The sequence below is a fragment of the Rhinoraja longicauda genome, chromosome 14, assembly GCF_053455715.1.
Source record: "Rhinoraja longicauda isolate Sanriku21f chromosome 14, sRhiLon1.1, whole genome shotgun sequence".
Lineage (NCBI taxonomy): Eukaryota > Metazoa > Chordata > Chondrichthyes > Rajiformes > Arhynchobatidae > Rhinoraja > Rhinoraja longicauda.
This window is the reverse complement of record NC_135966.1, coordinates 23071716-23090750: the sequence shown is the minus strand read 5'-3', so window position 1 is coordinate 23090750 and position 19035 is coordinate 23071716. Positions and strand designations below refer to the sequence as shown.

Below are 19035 nucleotides of genomic sequence, written 5' to 3'. Positions count from 1 at the left end.
CAAATTTGATGTATTGAAGAGCTTAAAAGAACTATAAGCTAAATTGATTAACTCGATAATGTATAATTAAATGAATAAAATTAGGTTGGAGACAAGTCAGAATTTGAAGAATCCAGAGAACCCAGATGTCCAGAAAAGTGAGCATCAGAAAAAGAGATTTACAAAGATCTGAAATGATTTCTGTGCAGAGAAAGGGGCAGATTGGTGACAAATTTGTGAGTGTTGAGATAGGGTAAGCACTCAAAGTTTGGTTACTGACTGTACAATACATTGCCTTTTCCCCCATTGGCTGAACATCTTTTGTCACGTTGCTAGTCTCAGATACTCCTTGTTTCCTGTCCTACCTCTGCAAGAGCTTCTGTCAGCAGATTGGTTTCATAGCTTGTGCGAAAAGGCCAACAGCTTTAGAGATGTAGAAACAAAGAAATGCAGATGCTGGCTTATACCAAAGATAGACACATAGTGCTGGAGTAACTCAGCGGGTCAGGCAGCATCTCTAGAGAAAAAGACTAGGTGACTTTTCGGATCGGGGCCCTGCTTCAGTCTCCTATCCTTTTTCTCCAGAGATGCTACCTGACATGCTGAGTTACTCTAGCACTTTGTGTCTAGCTTTACAGAAGTGTTTATTATACCTTTCCAAAGTAACTGGCAGGGGGAGTGGTGGACAGGCAAAAAGATCTGGGCAGGGAATAGTATGCAATAGTATGCATGCCAGAAAATCTATTTTGACATCCCATCAATACCCAAAGAAGCTGATTGAACCCTACTAGTCACTTGGAGGCTCTAAATTGTTAATATTGCAAGTTGCAGCGGTTCTTCTTTTTTGTCTTTTATGGACATTTTAAGCCCTGTAGTCACGTTTTTCTTTGCTTTAGGTCCATTAATGTGATTGAAGAAATGTTTGCTTCATGTTAAGCAGCAGTTTTACTCTTACATCCTGACAAATATTGGAAATAAATATTTTTTTAAAACTGGGAATAGGTACAAACATGAGTTTAGTTTTAATTTTGTTTAGCACCCATGTGGCCTGAGTTTTGTATTATGGAAAATAAATCATTATCCTTATTCTATGTTCAACAGAGTTTTAATTTTACACGTAGGAAAAATTGCATTGATGGGGGGGTGGGTGGGGGGGGGGGGGGCAGTTTGGAGGAAGTGTGTAAAATAGATTTGAATATGGATTGCTAGGGATTTTGGAGCCATCCTGGGAATCCTGAAGCAATCCTAGAGGAGAAGCCGAGTCCTGGCCCTTTAGAAATAGTGCCACGTCACCCTCCTGTCTGTCTGCTGGAAGTTACTGTTGCTGTGCTTGGACTCAGCTCGACCTCTGTTTGTGGTCCAGGTCATGCCAATGAAATTGTAGTTTGGACACAGAATACCAAAAGCATTCACGATTATGTCATGCATTTGGTGCAGGCAATCAAGGAAGAATTTTCAGCCCTTCAGGCTTTGTTGAAACCATGAAGTATATATCTTCCCCATGGAAAAATAGATGGCAGGGGTGAGAGGGGTGTAATTGTGGAATTTAGACGTGCATAAACTATCAAGTTTTACCATGAACAGGTTGCAGAATTGCACAAAAGTTATAATTAAGTTTCAACCTCGTACTTAAATTTCAACTTTCCATAAATGTGCTCCTTGTGATAATGAGCTAATTTCCTGTGTGGCAGAATAGGTGGCAGACTTGTCAAACACCAAGCAAGATGTTTATCTAAATAATTGGATAAGAGACCTGGATTATGTCTGTGATGGTCGTTTAAAATTCACAGCCTAGCAATCATTTAGTTACTTTCAAATTTGGTGAGGATTCTCTTGCTTCTTCATGATTGATGTTTCCACATTAAGATTCCAAGTGTTAATCCTTGGGCTAATACTCTTTGGGCTAATTTTGCAGTTTTTTAAGAAAAGTTTTCATGTTCCAGGTGGATAAATCGTGGTTACCTGAAATTATTGAATCTCACTACAGAAATTTCATATGTTATATTTAATTTTACATTAAAATGTTGAATAAAATAATAATTTACTCTAATAGGTGTTTTGTAGTAGGATTGCCACTGTATTGATTATGCGCTAAACAAATGTTTGTGCAAATTTCAATGGCTTTGAAAATCATGGAAAATTATGATCATTAGTCGGAAGAAGGATGCCGACCCAAAATGTCACCTATTCATGTTCTCTAGGGATGCAACCTGATCCAGTACTTTTGTGTCACCTTTTTCATGGACAAATTGACCCAAATGGCCTGTTCCCATGAAGTACGACTCTATGACCTTTGCTGCTATGACACACAACCCTGTAACAATTACATCTAATATGAACGCTATTGAATAAACAACCAAATATTGTTCAGGTGGGATATAATTCAGATTAACGTGAGGTTTTGCATTTCGGTAGGATAAACCAGGGCAGGACTTGCATAGTAAATTGTTGGGCGCTGGTGAGTGTTGTAGAACTGAGAGACCGAGAGGTGCAGGTACATAGTTCCATGTAGGTTGCAACATAGGTAAACATGGTGGTGAAAAAAGTATTTGGCTTCATCAGTCAAGTATTGAGTACAGGAGTTGGGATATCATATTACAGCTGTACAAGACATTGGTAAGGATACATTTGGAATACTGTATACAGTTCTGGTTGCCTTGCTACAGGCAGGATGTCATTAAACTGAAATGGGCAAGTAAAGGATTTAAGAAGATTTTACTAGGGTTTCAGGTGAGGCTGGATAGACTGGGTATTTTTCTCCCGGGGCATAGGAGTCTGAGGGGGACTTTTACAGATATACAGTATGTGAAATCATAAGGGGCATGGAAAAGGTAAACAGGCAAAGTCTTTTCTTGGTACGGGAATCAAAAGCTAGAGGTAGTAGGTTTAAGGTGAGAAGGGAACATTTTTAAAGAGACCTGAAAGGCAACTGAATCACCCTACCACAACCAGAGAGCAGTGCTGAACTACTATCTACCTCGTTGCTGTCCCTCGGACTTTCCTTGACCAGACTTTGCTGGCTTACCTTGCACTTAACATTATTCTGTTATGTATCTATACACTGTAAGTGGATTGATTGTAATCAATATTGTTTTTCTGTTGACTGGTTAGCATGCAACAGAAAGCTTTTCACTGTACCTCGGAACACGTGACAATAAACTAAACTGAAACTGAGCCTTTTTATACCGAGGGTTGTTTCCATGCAATGAGATGCCAGAGGAAATGGTAGAAGCAAATACAATTATGACATTTAAAAGTCACTTAGGCAGGAACATAGATAGGAAAGGTTAGGAGGGATATATGGGCCTGGTTCAAGCAAGTGGGAATTGCTCTGTTAAGCAACTTGGTAAGCGTGGATGAGTTGGGCTGAACAGCCTGTTTTGGTGCTGCATAGCCCTCTGACTCTTCCTGTTTTCATTTTTTGAAAAGCTACAAAGTATTTTTTATGAATTTCTCTGCCAAGATTCGTTCAAGCTGTTCACTTGACATATTTGCTTGTTGCATTTCAAATCCAATTTTAAATCAAATACCAATTGTCCCATGAAATATAAAATGGGACACTTACTCTCTCATTTGGGCAGTTGAGATCCTCATCATATGCAGTCTGCACACTGGGGTCCTGTCACTTAGATAGGATCGCAAAACTAACAGTGTATTGAGTCTGAAGAAGGACCTCGACCTGAAACGTCACTCATTCCTTCTTTCCAGAGGTGCTGCCTGTCCCGCTGAGTTACTCCAGCATTTTGTGTCTATCTTCGGTTTAAACCAGCATCTGCAGTTCCTTCCTATACAGTGTATTGAATCATACTTTCTGTAAAAAGTACTTTTGTGGACTCCAGTGAAAATGGTGGCCACAGCCCCTGTTCTGCATTCGCAAAACAATCTACAACCTCACTGTTACCGAATGACACAAGATCTAACCTGTTATTTTCCAAAGCAGCTTACCTGCTCAAATCCAATTGAGACCAATTGTTAAAATGAACAATTCTAACTCCTCCTAGGCAATTTTAGGCCTAGGAATTGAGTTTTTCATGAAAATGAAACTCAGCAAGTAAATTTACAATGTTTATTATTATTTATTATTATTAATAAATAGTCTCATGAAACATTTCTGAAGTAATCTCTTTTTTAACTTGTAGAGTGGTTGGTAGATATGCCCCTGTATTGCATACAATCAATTTGTATATGATCTGGTACCTATCAATTATATATTAAGCATTCATGGAGGCAAAATATTATTACCATTTTAATAAAACTGCAACAATTCAATTTTCACAGATTCCTTGAAAAATCATCTGATTTGATAATTTGGATTCTCTGGGATATGCAGCAAAATATTTATTATGCATCAAAATATTGACATTGCACTTCAAATATATTATTTTTTGAATAACAATTTAAAATGTTTGATCAAATAAAAATACATAAATGTAAATCGTGAAATTGTACATCATAAACAGAAGAAAAGCATCTTAATAATGACACAAACCTAGTTGCAAAGTCCAAGATTTCAGTAATTAGATTTAGTCAGTTGGATTTTTGTAGGTGTTTGGTGACTGAATTATAGGTAGGTGATTGGAATACTTCAGCAAGGTAATAAAAATGCATCTGTTTTCTATGAAACAGCTGGACATGCTGAAACTCATGCATTGAAAGAATACATTTAACTTTTTGCTCCCTAATTTCTAAGTGTACAGTTTATCCTATCCTGTACTATCCATAGTTAAGCTGTTGAATCTCCCACAAGACAAAAATAATCTAAGTTCATAAGTCATAGAAGCAGAAGTAGGCAATTCAACCCTTCACGTCTACTCCACCATTCAATCATGGCTGATCTATCTCTCCCTCTCAACCCCATTCACATGCCTTCTCCCCATAACCCTTGACACCCTTACGAATATGTGAAAACCCTTCCTCGTGTTTATGGCTGCCTCAGCAAAAATGCCAGGAAAATAAATCTAACATTGCAATATTTTTAGGGGGAAAAAAAACTGCAGATGCTGGTTTAAATCGAAGGTAGATACAAAATATTGGAGTAACTACGCGGGTCAGGCAGCATCTCGGGAGAGACTTCAGTCTGAAGAAGGGTCTCGACCCAAAACATCACCCATTCCTTCTCTCCCAAGATGCTGCCTGACCCGCTGAGTTACTCCAGCATTTTGTGTCTACCTTCATTGCAATATTATTTTTTTCTGGTTAAATCTCTCAATTGTGGGCATCTCCATTATCCTATTGAATGAAACAGGGCCATATAATGCATTCATTTTTAAATAGGTCTCCACTCCTCCTCTCTCACCCCCTTCCCTGAGCTTAGTCACCCTGCCACATCCACTGTTTGCATCCTTGTATCCCTCTTGTTATCACCTCTTCCCCAACCAACAATGGGCCATTATGGGCTCCATCCTTCCTGTAGTCATCTGTTGCCACCCCTGATTTGTTCTAGCCTTTTCTCACCTCCAGTTTATTTCCCCCTCTCCCCTCTCCCCCCAGCTCTGAAGAAGGATTCCGACGCGAAACGTCACCTATTTCTTCCCAGAAGTGCTGCCTGACCCGCTGAGTTACTCCAACATTTTGTGTCTATCTTCGTTATGAAGCAGCATCTGCAGTTCTTTCCTACACATTTTCTCTGCTTTGCCTTTTGTGCTTCAACTCAGTCCTCAGAGAATTAATCAATGGTAGAAATACATAAGAAGACTCGACCTGGAAGCTAAAAAAGAATGTGCATTAAATAAAAAAGTCAGTTGAGGCTGGAAAAATAAAAGAGGGAAGTGATATTTCTGTTCCTGCTGCAGACTTCTATATTTTGTCAATCAGCACTTTGTGGCTGGTTGCCTGAAACTGGTACTGAAGTTATGTGCACAAGACAGGCAGAATCCATGCTGTCAGCTTATTTTAAAATCTGTTCTTGACAATCTGTTTTACATTATTTTATATAGTGCTGATGTAAGCCTCGTGAATCTTCTACTCCACCAGGGAGTTCTGTCTGAATAAACAATCATTAACATACCCACCATCCACATATGGGGGCTGATTTGATGTGGAGGTCCAAAAATTTTAGAAGACTTTGTTTAAATCTAATTCAGCCACAAGGGTGTTGTTGTTTGTAAATCTGATGGATGAAAAAAATAGGAGTGGATTTTTTTCGGCATAGTGGTAGAGTTACTGCCTTGTAGCGCCAGACCCGGGCTCGATCCTGACTGCGGGTTCTGTCTCTATGGAGTTTGTACGCTCTCCCTGTGACCCGCGTGGGTTTTCTTCGAGATCTTCGGTTTCCTCCCACACTCCAAAGATGTACAGGTTTGAAGGTTAATTGGTATAAATGTCAAATTGTCCCTAGGATAGTGTTAGTGTGGGGGGCTTGCTGGTCGGTGCAGACTCGGTGGGCTGAAGGGCCTGCTTCCATGCTGTGTCTCTAATCTAAACTAAACTAAATTCATGACTAACTTCCTAGAATGCTATTTTCTTTGTGGTGACAGTGTTTTGCTACTGTGGGCTAGCAAGATAATGCTTGATGAGCCTGACTTGACTAAGCTTGGAAAAAGAAGAGAAGCAACAAAAATATAAAGCACATCAGAGATTTAAAATAGACATGTTTTATAAGGAGCTTAAATTCGAGGAACTGGAATCACTGCAAGTGAGTTTGAAAAACAAAACAAGTATTTTATTATGTTCTCTTTGTGCTCAGCTTTTTCTAAGTGCACGATCAACATATTTTTCACCAAGCGAAAACAAATGTTCTGAGGATTTATCACTATTCAACACTCATCAGTCAATTCATATAAAAGAGACTAGCTGCCAATGATACCAGCTGTTATAAGTTCTACAGCACAGAAGCAGGCCCTTCATTCTAACACATCCTTGCAGACCAATATGTCTTCCTGAACTAGCCCCATTTGCCTGCATTTGGTCCACATATCTCTAAAACTTCCCTATCCGTGTACTAGTCCAAACGTCTTTTATATGTTTAATTGTGCCTGCCTCTACCATATCCTCGGGCAGGTTCATTGCATATACCCACTGCTCTCTTTGTGAGAAACTTGCCTCTCGGGTTCCTTTAAATCTTTTTCCCTTACCCTGAAAAATAAAACTCTGACAATCCACCTTATCTATGTCCATCATTATTTTACAAAACTTTTATGAGATGACCCCTCAGTCTCCTTCATTCCAGTGAAAGCAGTTCCACCTACCCAGTCAAGCCTTCTAGTTCAAGCAATATACCTGTGAATTCTTTCCACATCTTCTCTAGCTTAATCACAACCTTCCTATAGTATGGTAACCTGAACGATATACAATATTACATTGCGGTCTCACCAACATCTTGCACAGTTGTAACATAATGCCGCAACACCTGTACTAAATACTTCATCTGATGAAGAAAAAGGTGCCAAACTCCTCCTTCATCACCTTGTCTACCGGAGTCGCTACTTTCAGGGAACAATGCAATTTTGCTTCTAGATATTTTTTGTTCTACCATACTCCGCGACACCCTGCCATTCACTGTATGAGTCCTGCCCTAATTAACTTCCAAAAATGCATGACTTTGCACGCACAGTTTAAATTTCATCTCTCATTTCTTGGCATATCTTCCCACTTGATCTCTATCCTGTTGTAGCTTTAGGCAACCTTCTTCATTGTTTACCACGTGACAAATTTTGGTGTCGTTTGCAAACTTACCACTATATTTTCATCCAAATTATTAATGCAATATGACACACAATAATGGACCCAGCACTGACCCCTGCTTTTACTGTAGTTTAGTTTAGAGATACAGGGTGGGGACAGGCCATTTGCTGCACCAAATCTGCGTCAACCAGCAATCACCCATACACTAATTCTATCCTACATACTAGGAACAATTTACAGAAGCCAATTGACTTACAAACCTGCATGTCTTTGTAACGTGGGAGGAAACGGGAGCACGCAAAGAAAACCCACACGGTCACAGAGAGAACGTACAAACTCCTTAAAGAGAGCACCGATGGTTAGAATCAAACCCAGGCCTCTGGCGCTGTCAGGCAGTAACTCTACCACTTAAGAGGGTATTTAATGGTCAACCACAAACAGAAGGCCCAGAGTCACACATCAGCCAGACTGGTTAAGGATGGCAGATTTCCTCCCCTGAAATATAATAGTTAACCAGATGGTGTTCTATGATCATCCGGTATTTTTCACTGTAATCATTACTAAGATATTTTGGTGTTTTTGTCACCGACCTGGCCTCATCATCAGCTGTTTGTGGGTGCTGTAAATGCTAGTACTTCAGGCTTGGAGATCTAGGAGCCATAGAGATAATGGCTACAGTTTAGCTGCAGCTTTCAGTAACACATTTTAGGTATTGATTCAAGGATATTATATTTCCTAGAAGCCTTGCTTTAAAAAAACAGATCCTATTTTCTTTATTATTGTGCAGTCATAATTTACAAAAGTCCTTGTTTACCCTTCAGTACAATTGGATTGGATTTCAGTGTGATTGGGACATTTCTGAAGAATTGCCAAATTTAAAAGACAATCTTAAGGATTGAAAAGCTACCTGTGGTTAATCTGTCATTTCCAGAATTGTATCTCATCAATTAGATTAGTGGGTTGCATTTTAAACTGAATTGTCAGAAAGCCAAGCTGCCGCAGAGAGAATAAGAATTACTTTGCAAGGATAAACTGACATGAGAACATCTTCTGCATCAAAAAGGCCTGTCATGGTAAATGGAATCCATATTTGAGGTCAATTGTATATAGCTCATTTTTTTTCAATTGTTTGCCTTGTACTGACCAAGACTTTGGACTTGAGAGATATAACACCAAAACAAGCACCTAAGTCCACCGAGTCTGTGCCGACCAGCTATCACCCTGCAAACTATTACTACCCGACACACTAGGAACAATTTTACTGAAGCCAATTAACCTACAAGTCTTTGGTGCGTGGGAGTACCCGGAGGAATCCCACGCGTTCACAGGGAGAACTTATAAACCATTTAGACAGCACCCGTGGTCAGGATCGAACTCGGGTCTCTGGTGCTGTAAGGCATCAGCTCTACCGCTGCGCCACTGTGCTGCCCCAAAAAGCTGATTGAATCTGCAGCTCTTATCATGCGGTGTATCTGTCTCTGGGCTACTAGTCTCTTGATCCTTTTGTACATGGTTTTTATTGATCTTGCATGATTCTGTCTTCCAATGGATAGTTGTATTAATGGTTAGCCTGGCTGTGGAAATGTGAAGGCACCACACCTGCTTTTCAGTTGCTAAATTTGCATCTTAATTCCCATTTTGGCAGGTGGCAACTGTATGCTTGTTGCAGCTCTAGAGTATTGGTGCTACATTTTGCACACATAGAACTAAAAAAAAACACATCACTTTTGCTGCCAATTTCCATCCAGCTCTCAAATAGTCCATTTTTGACACTTTCCTTTCAAGATCTTTGCCTCCATCTCAGAAGATAGGCCAACCACCAGCATCTTTTACTGGCTCTTAGTCTCCCACAGCTACCTTGAATATATACACTCTCGCCCTACCTTCTGTAGGAAGCTATGCCCTTCTTCCAGTTTCATCATCTCCATTGGAGGCCTTCAATTCCAACATTTTTGAAATGTCCTTCTTCCTGAAACATGGCTTCTCCTTTGCCATACATGATGGCTCACATTTCCTCTGCTGCTCTCACATCTATTCTTACCCCCTCTCCCTGGGACTGAACAAAGAGTTCATGTGGTACTCGCCCTCTACCTCAGATATTCTAAAGTGCTGGAGTAAGTCAACGGGACAGGCAGCATCTCTGGATAGAAGGAATGGGTTTGTTTTGGGTTTGGGCCCTTCTTCAGACTTCAGTTCACCTTCCATCTCACCGACCCTCTGATTCAGCGCAGTGCAATATGATCCCACCAGCTATCGCATTTTTCACTCTTTGCTCCTTCAGCATTTCACAGGTTGTGGTCTGTAGTTACATCCACGCCTACCACTCTCTCTCCCAGGGCACCTTCCCATGTAACTAGAGATACAACACCTGTCGATTTGCAGCTTTTCTTCCCACATTTGGTCATGAAAACAGTGATTCCAGGTGAAGCAGTGTAGGAAAATAACTGCAGATGCTGGTTCAAATCGAAGGTAGACACAAAATGCTGGAGTAACTCAGTGGGTCAGGCAGCATCTCAGGAGAGAAGGAATGGGTGACGTTTCAGGTTGAGACCCTTCTTCAGTCTGAAGAAGGGTCTCGACCCGAAAACGTCACCCATTCCTTCTCTCCTGAGATGCTGCCTGACCTGCTGAGTTACTCCAGCATTTTGTGTCTAACTTCCAGGTGAAGCAGTGATTTGCGATGTAATTGAAAATTTGTAAAAAGAAAACTATAGATGGTGGAAAACAAAAGCAGAAAATGCTGGAAATACTGAGCAGGTCAGAAGATGCAGCCTGACCTGCTGAGCATTGGCAGCATTTGAAGCAGCGATTTCCTTGCACCACTTTCAATCTAGTCTGCTGCATTCAGTGTTCACGATGTGACCTTATCTTCACTGGAGAAATTAAACGGAGATTGGGCAATCACTTTCAAAGCACTTGTGCATCATCACTGCGGGTTTGCGAGCATGTCATTTCGATTGTTAATCCTATGCCCACAGCGATGTGCATGCCTGTGCCCACCCACCACCCCTCCCCCACACCATCCCCCACCCACCATAGTGAGGCGTAATGTAAACTAGAAGAATAACATTGTTTGGTCTATCCAGGCACTTTGCAACCTTCTGGAATAAACATTGAATTTTTCAACTGAAGATAAATTGTTTCCCCATCATTTTCCATGAGCTTGTGCCAATATCCCCTTTTCCTCATTGCTTTGTAATGCCTGACAGAAAGTACTCGTACTTTTAAAAAAATCATTTCAATTATCTTAACCTTCTCCATAGAGTAATAAAGAAATATAGTGATAACATGCCCTTCTGCCCACTGAGTCTTTGCTGACCATCAGCCCCCACTTTACACCAACCCTATATAATTGATGAGTCTTGCTCGCATTTTACTGCAACTTGAGAACAAGAAATAAATTTATCAATCAATCATTAATGTCTGCGATTTGAATTATCCTTTTTTAGTGTTCCTGCATTTTACTCATTTGTTATGGTTGATCTAGCATACTTATTAACATAGGATTGTAATTGTTTATCTGTAGCAGGAGACTTGACTTGAGCATTTGGTTCATCTCAGCACTTCTCCAATTTATAGGCTTTCATAGACTGCACCCATGTCCTTGCATAGATCTCCTTGCCACCGGACAGGGCAACTCTCCTACACCTCGAGTCATTTTAACATCCATCCATTCAGTAGCAATTTTACCCTGTGGCTGGAAGAGTGAGAGTGTTACTTGTATTGTTGTATGTTCCTTTGAAAGTTAGGTGCAGACAATGGCACATTCGATGCAAAGTGCTTGCAATGCATCAAGTGGGAATACTGAAAATTAAATGTCAGTGTTTCAGAAAGAAACTTGACAACACTTGTGCACATCATGATATTGTTGATATATTTGTATATAGCAAATAGCGTCAGGGTGACCCTGCTGTTTTCATCCATTAGGCAAAACTGCAAGAACTTGCATCCTGTTGAGTTGAAAGATATTTGAATTTGATGCAACTAAAAAAATAAAATGTATCATTGTGGAGAGGCTTTATCTTTTTTGCAAGTGGGCTGCTTTGAGGGCAAACAGGCAGTAAAGCTTCATGCCAAAAGAGAAAGCAAAGGAGTGAAGCAATAATATTAAATGTCCAGTATATTCTCATTAGCACTCAAAAACAAGTTCCATTGATGGAAAATGTAAATCTAATCATCATTATTATTCTCTCTGTTTATCTAAGAAAAAATAAAGTAGCTTAATCAATCTTACGAAGAGTTAGCATTTTATTTAACCTCTCTGTCACTGGAGAGGTTAAATAAAATAGATGCTCATAAATGCTCATAAATCATTGTGCGTTATGTCCCGATCAGAAGGAAACACGTTTGGAACAGCCCTGGAATAAGCAATTTCATTAATAGATATTGGGTAGAATGTATCAATTCTCATAAAAATAAGATATGATTCCAGCATTCTGACAATTCTGTGCAAGAATAGCCTTTTTTCTGAAGACGCGCTGATATTAACCATTTGTTCAGTTGGACCCCCGCCAGCCAAAAGTTGAGCAACCAATAAAGAATTCACAAAGATGAAAATTCACAAAGAGTTTTTTAATTACCTTTTTACCCTACGTTAAATTTAGAACATGACTAGAGTAAAAGATGAACTGCAATGATGATTATTTAGAATCTAAAAGCTGTAAAACCCCATTATAACTTGTCAGGCTCCTCCTAGCTAATCGTTAGAGGCAATCTGTTGGAGTTTTTTCCCGGAGGTAACAAGCAGGACGGACAAAGCGGAGTTGGTAGACGTTGTTTACTTGGATTTCAGAAGGCCTTTGGTAAGGTGCCACATAAGATGGTATTAGAGGCAAGGTAACAGCATGCATCGAAGATTAGTTGATCGGCAAAAGGCAAAGAGTGGGAATAAAGGGGGCCTTTTCTGGTTGGCTGCCGGTGACTAGTGGTGTTCCACCAGGTCGGTGTTGGGTTCACTACTTTTCACATTGTATGTTAATGATCTGAGTGATGGAATTGATGGGTTTCTGGCCAAATTTGCGGATGATACGAAGATAGGTGAAGGGACAGGTACAGTTGAGAGAAACAGAAGGATTTGGACAGGTAGGGAGGGTGGGCAAAGAGGTGGCAAATGGAATACAGCATATCAAAGTGTACGGTCATGCACTTTGGTAGAAGGAATAAAGGTGCAGGATATTTTCTAAATGGGGAGAGGATTCAGAAATCGGAGATGCAAAGCGACTTGGGAGTGCTGGTGCAGAGTTCCCAAAAGGTTCATTTGCAGGTTGAGTCGGTAGTAAGGAAGGCAAATACAATGCTAACATTCATTTCATGGGGACAAGGATATAAAAACAAGGCTGATTACTCTTAACAGCACTCCACCACTCCATGATCTCTACCATCATGAAGGATAAGGGTATTAGATATGTAGGAACCCCACCAATTTTTGGTTCCCTTTGAAAGTGGGATGCCATCCTGCTTGAATTCCCGACACGGCAACATTGCAGAAGTATCTTCACACAAAAGATTGCAGCACTTCAAGGCACCTCAATAACACATACTCAAGGACACACAGGAACAGGCAATAAATACTGGCCTTACCAGCAAGGCCAAAATCATGTAAAGTGAATAATAAATGTGGTGCTTGGATTTTGCAAGAAGTAATTTGTTGAAAAACATTACTGTTCATGTACTATTGTTATTGTAAAACTTGATAAATTTAGAATACATTATGAATATTATAAATTGAAATCGATTTAAAATTTGTTGTGTACCTATCACAGCTGCTTTTTGGTCTTGTTCACTGATAAATTGTTCCCTATCTTCAATACCTGGTTTAAGTTCTGTCCTCCAGATAATGTGGCCACACATTGTAACTCTGCTTCCTGTGGTGAAACAACACTGTCTCCACTGCTGCCCTGAATCTGTTTTCATGCTGATCCTAATTGTCCAGTCCTTTCACATTGTAGTCAAACACTGTGTGAAGTATTTATTCACCTTATCGCCTTCCCTCAATTTCTGTCAGCCCAATAATTTATGTGTTGTTTTGTACTCCCAGCTCCATTTCCCAGCTCTGATCAGTAATCATCAAAATAACTGTTTTGAATCCATCCATGTGTCAATTGCTGCACGTTAAATAGAGATTGGCAGACAATCAGTTTCTTCAGTACTGGCAAAGGAACAGGAATTCTTTCCACTGCATTTATGGTGCTTTAAAAAGATTGAAAATTGCTGTCAATATAATATTGATGATTGGACCATTCCCATATATTGTTTCTTGAATTTTAAAACAAAATCTTGATTAAAAATGCTAAGATGTCTTGTAACTATTGTCTATGTCTTGTTACTATTACTGACAAAATAACAAACTATTTCATTCACTCGTTAAAACTCATTTCTTCTTATTTCAGGGAACCAGTTGCAAAAAAGAAATCCGGTAAGAAGCATTTGATTAAATTTACCATGTACAAAGTATTTGTTACCAAGATGCTTTGTTTGTTGATGCATTTTAAATTTATTCCAAAAATTATAGTTTACTGAGTTATTGTGAATGGGTAAAGTTGGTTTTAATCTGTTTGACTAATTTACCTGCACATGAAGATTTTTCTTTAGAGCCTATTGACTTTATCCCATGTGTGGCATAAATATAATATGATGATGAGAAATTCTGATGACCAGTCCAAAGAACCACTCATGGGCTTCTTACCCCAGTGCAATTGGCAACAAGATCCCTTTCCAACCATGTTAAAATTGTGAGTTGAAAACAAAACTTGTTAGAAGCTGTAACATTTATTCATGGGAGTCTCATGAAAACAATCAAGTGAACAAAAATCAGTAGAACTACTTTTTTTTTTAATGATGGAGACTATGGACCATAATGGGACAAAACATTAAATTGCCAATTAGCCGGAGAAGAATCGTTAACCCAAATGACTTTTGAAAATGAATCAAAGGTTTTGGCTATTAATCAGGAAACACTATTTCAAAGGTTATTTGATACTGCTCCAGACATTCTGAACAGACTTTACCAGGATTTCCTAAGCAAAAAGAAAGGTCCAATGACACATTTTTAATTAAAATCTAAGCACGAGCACGAAAAGGAATCTTAGCCACGGTACACAGCCTTCAGAAGAGAGTGGGAAAGGTGTTTTTTGATTTAAGGTACAAATCAAAATACACCACTTGTTCACAAGCAAATTTATTTGCAGATTCATTTCTGATGCAAATTTCATTTCAGATTGCACCTCTCAGACATTGCTTTGGGGATTATAATTTAATACGTACAAATTTAATTTTAGGAAACATGATCTTATCATCTATGGATGAGTCAATTTCTGTAAATAGATGGCTGCATGTGTCACAGCAGTTAAAAAAAATCTGGAATAACCTGACAAATTACCACAAGATTTATATTCAAGATGGGCATCCCTAATCATCATCATCATCATCATATATATACAGCCGGAAACAGGCCTTTTCGGCCCTCCAAGTCCGTGCCGCCCAGTGATCCCCGTACATTAACACTATCCTACACCCACTAGGGACAATTTTTACATTTACATTTACCCAGCCAATTAACCTACATACCTGTATGTCTTTGGAGTGTGGGAGGAAACCGAAGATCTCGGAGAAAACCCACGCAGGTCACGGGGAGAACGTACAAACTCCTTACAGTGCAGCACCCGTAGTCAGGATCGAACCTGAGTCACATAGGATTCGGCGAAAATGACCTAATCAGTTCAGCGTGTGCAGTCGAATGCTTGAATGATTCATGTAAAACAGCTAGAAAATACAAGTATGTACTTTGTTCTCATTGTGTCTCATCTGGGGTTTCAATGATTCATTATTGGGTCACGGGTAGAATACTGCATACAGTCTTGGTCACCCACATTATAGGAAGGATGTAACGGCACTAACGAGAAAACAGAAAAGATTTAAGAGGATGTTATTGAAGGTGTAGAATAAAGACTTTGAAGATTAGGGTGGGATTATATTCATGGGACCAAAGGAAGTTGAAAGATTTAATTATTATATGCAAAATTATTTCGTTTAGTTTATTGTCGTGTGCACCAAGGTACAGTGAAAAGCTTTTTTGTTCCAGTCAGGGGAAAGACTATACATTATTACAATGAAGCCATCCACAGTGTACAGATACAGGATAAAGGGAATAACGTTTAGTGCAAGTATAATCCAGGGTTTCCAATGAGGTAGATGGTAGATCGGGACCGCTCTCTTGTTGGTGAGAAGTTGATTGGTCCTGACATGTTTCCCTTAGCAGAGAGGTTAATAACCAGGGGAGATGAATTTAAGTCAATTATATTGGAAGGAGTTGGGAAATTTTATTTTCACTGAAAACATTGATGGAGTGGAACTTGCAGGTTGAAGGGTGATGGTGAAAGAAAGCCATGGGTGAACATGGAGCACCATAGCCTATGGCACCATAGTCTAAGAATTGGGAGTAGCCTAAACAGCTCTTTTTGATCAGCATGAATATGGTGGACCAAATAGCCGCCTCTGGTGAGGTAGATTTTCCAATTCCGATTTTGCGGTGCTGGCTCGAAGGGCCGAATGGCCTCCTCCTGCACCTATTGTCTATTGTCTATTGACTAATTTTCGGTTCTTCATGTAGGCTCTACATACTTCATTTATTAGACTGCAAACATTTAAGTGTTGATGCCTGTTTTGCCAAATACATACATTTTATTGTAACATATTAGATTTATAAGAGGATTACTTGGGTATGGTATCTTGGACAGATTCTGATTTTGAAAAACACATTTTTTGGAATGTTTTTGATGTTTAAGTTACCACCTACATAGAACACATGAAGCCTATGAAAATGCTGAAAATTTGAGACCAAACATCAAAAAATTCTTGGATGTGCTGATTTAAAAACAAAAAACAAAGGTGCAGTTTCATTGTCATAAATTATTTCAAGATTGTTAAATGTTCAGTTTAGTTTAAAGATCAATGTGGGAACAGGCCCGTCGGCCCACCAAGTTCACGTTGACCATTGATTTCATATTCAATCTAGTTCTATGTTATTCTACTTTCTCGCCCACTCGCAACACATTAGGGGCATTGTATGGAGACTAGTTAACCTACAAACCTGCACGTCTTTGAGATAGGGGAGGAAACCGGAGCATCCAGAGGAAATCCTCGTTGTCATGGAGAATGTGCAAACCCCACCCAGACTGCAACCGAGCACAAGGTCAAACCTGAGGCAGGCACAAAATGCTGGAGTAACTCAGCGGGTCAGGCAGCATCTCAGGAGAGAAGGAATGGGTGACGTTTCTGGTCGAGACCCTTCTTCTGAACGAGGTTTACCTTCGATTTAAACCAGCATCTGCAGTTTTTTTTCCCTACACGTCAAACCTGAGGCAGCAGCTCTATCAGTTGATCTCAAAGCATTAAAAAAAAATCATAAGATCTCAAAGAAATGTTGATCTCAAATCAAAAGAAAGTACAATTGTAACTGCTGCAAGTGAAAAATCATAACTCCAATTATATGTTCCCACATTTGGTTATCTCGACTGGTCATATGAAACTCTCTTCTGATCTGTTTGGACCACAAGTAAGTTGTCAAAATTCACATTGAACTGTGTGGCTTCTTGCTATTTGTAAGATCATAAATATTAACATGGTATAAGCAGCTGACTGGCTTCAGACCTTTTATGTGTTGTTATTACAGGGTGTCAATGCAAGCAATGAGTTTTGAATGCCTGAATTGAATAAATGAATTATGCACGTATATAGGATAAATAATACTACATTGCATGTAGTTCACTTTCTCAACATCTCAGTTCAAAACCTTCTTCAAATTATTTCATTTTCCTCACATGTACTTTCATTCATTTTCCTTCATTAGGGCTTGCAATAATCCAGAGAACGGCATCGTTTCTAAAGAGAGGTATTAGAGAAACTTGCTTGGCCATATTTTAACTGATCCTTAACACTGCTGGATGGTCTTAAATCATTATGATTTTGGACCACGCAGCTTGCTGATTGGCAATGGTTGGGGCCAGCCTAATGCTAAATGCGGTGTGGTTCTGCATGCTCAGTACCTGTGTAACATTGATTAAAATGGGATTAATTTGGGACTGATTTTTATTCTTTCACTTCCTTCAACTTTTTCTTGGTGTGTTCAATCAAAAAGGTTTCACATAAAGGTTTTTTCTCTCTTCCATTTAATAATATAGGTGCATTGTCGTTCAAGTAATGTTCTATTAACCCTTTCATCGGCACACCCCAATTTGGCCATTACATTTCCCAGCTTTTTTCCCCCAATCTTGATTTTGGTGGAATATATCAAATTTTGAATTACTTGCCAATCCTATTGAGTAACGGATTCAATAAATGTAAATATTAAATTGAGCAAAATGTTGCAGCACCTCAGTTTAACTTGAGGAAACAAGTAGCCTGTAAGAGGGTTATTCAACAGCAATTTATTTAAAACTACAATTAGTCCAAGCAATTTCTCAGGACTGTCTATCTTATGATGTAACCTCTTGGTAATTTCACAGTTTTACTTCACACCAGTTTTCGCTGCTGTTGTTAATGAATGTGAAATGCAAGTTAGTGGTTTATTCCAGCACAGAATAGATGTATCCTTTTTTGCTTGCTTTGGTATTGATTGGCATCATATGTGCTTTGATTTATGGTAACAATTTGAATATGTACACTTGAAGTTGAAAGTAGAATACAGAAGTACTTTACTGCAGAAAATACTGAACAAAGCTAGAATATGCGCAAAGCGAACGCGATGAAAACAGAAAATGCTGGAAACACTCAGCAAATCGAGCAGCGTTTATGGAAACAAAAAGAAAATTAATGTTACGGCCCTTGGACCGACCTGAAACCTTGACATCTCTTTGAGCAGATGCCTCCTTACCTGCCTTGTATTTCAGTATTTTCTGTTTTTCAAATTTCCAAAATCCACACTTGTTTTAAGTATGGTGGAATATCCTGTCTAGTTCATTTGTTTCACTTTTAAACTCTTAATCTTAGTTTATAAAAAGTATAGGTCTGGAAAGGTATCTGAATGGCTGCTCACAATTATTCTTGACTATTGCTTAGGAAATTTTTAAGATAATTAATAAGTTTTGTTTTTAAAAAAAGTACAATTATACCCTGTTTGGAATTGTATGGAAAATAGTAGATTCGTCACTAGTGTATGTAGTAATTTACCTTTGGTCAGTGTCATTGATGCAATTCTCAACGCTATCAATAAGGGATGTTGGCTTACACTTCGGATTTATAATGTGGAAAAATGTTCTCATTTTGTTTAGAATTACAGCTGATGTACTTATTTTTTGTTAAAATTATACAGTTTTCAATTTCTAGAAGTAGCAACGTGATGCTTCCCATCACAACCAGAAGTTATTGCTCAAAATAACGTGCAACTTTTTCCCCCCTAAAAGTTAATACAGTTTTCAATTCTTATCTTCTATTTTT

The 19035-nt window shown here is 39.0% G+C and overlaps 1 protein-coding gene across 2 annotated transcripts in view; it reads left to right on the top strand.

Moving 5' to 3' along the window:
• Positions 1–19035, top strand: part of sh3pxd2b (SH3 and PX domains 2B) — a 213176-nt gene that overhangs the window by 136694 nt on the left and 57447 nt on the right. For both annotated transcript variants that reach the window (XM_078411577.1, XM_078411576.1), the window contains exon 6: positions 13992–14017. In XM_078411577.1, the coding sequence (XP_078267703.1) occupies positions 13992–14017 (26 nt within the window). The remainder of the gene's footprint in view (positions 1–13991; positions 14018–19035) is intronic.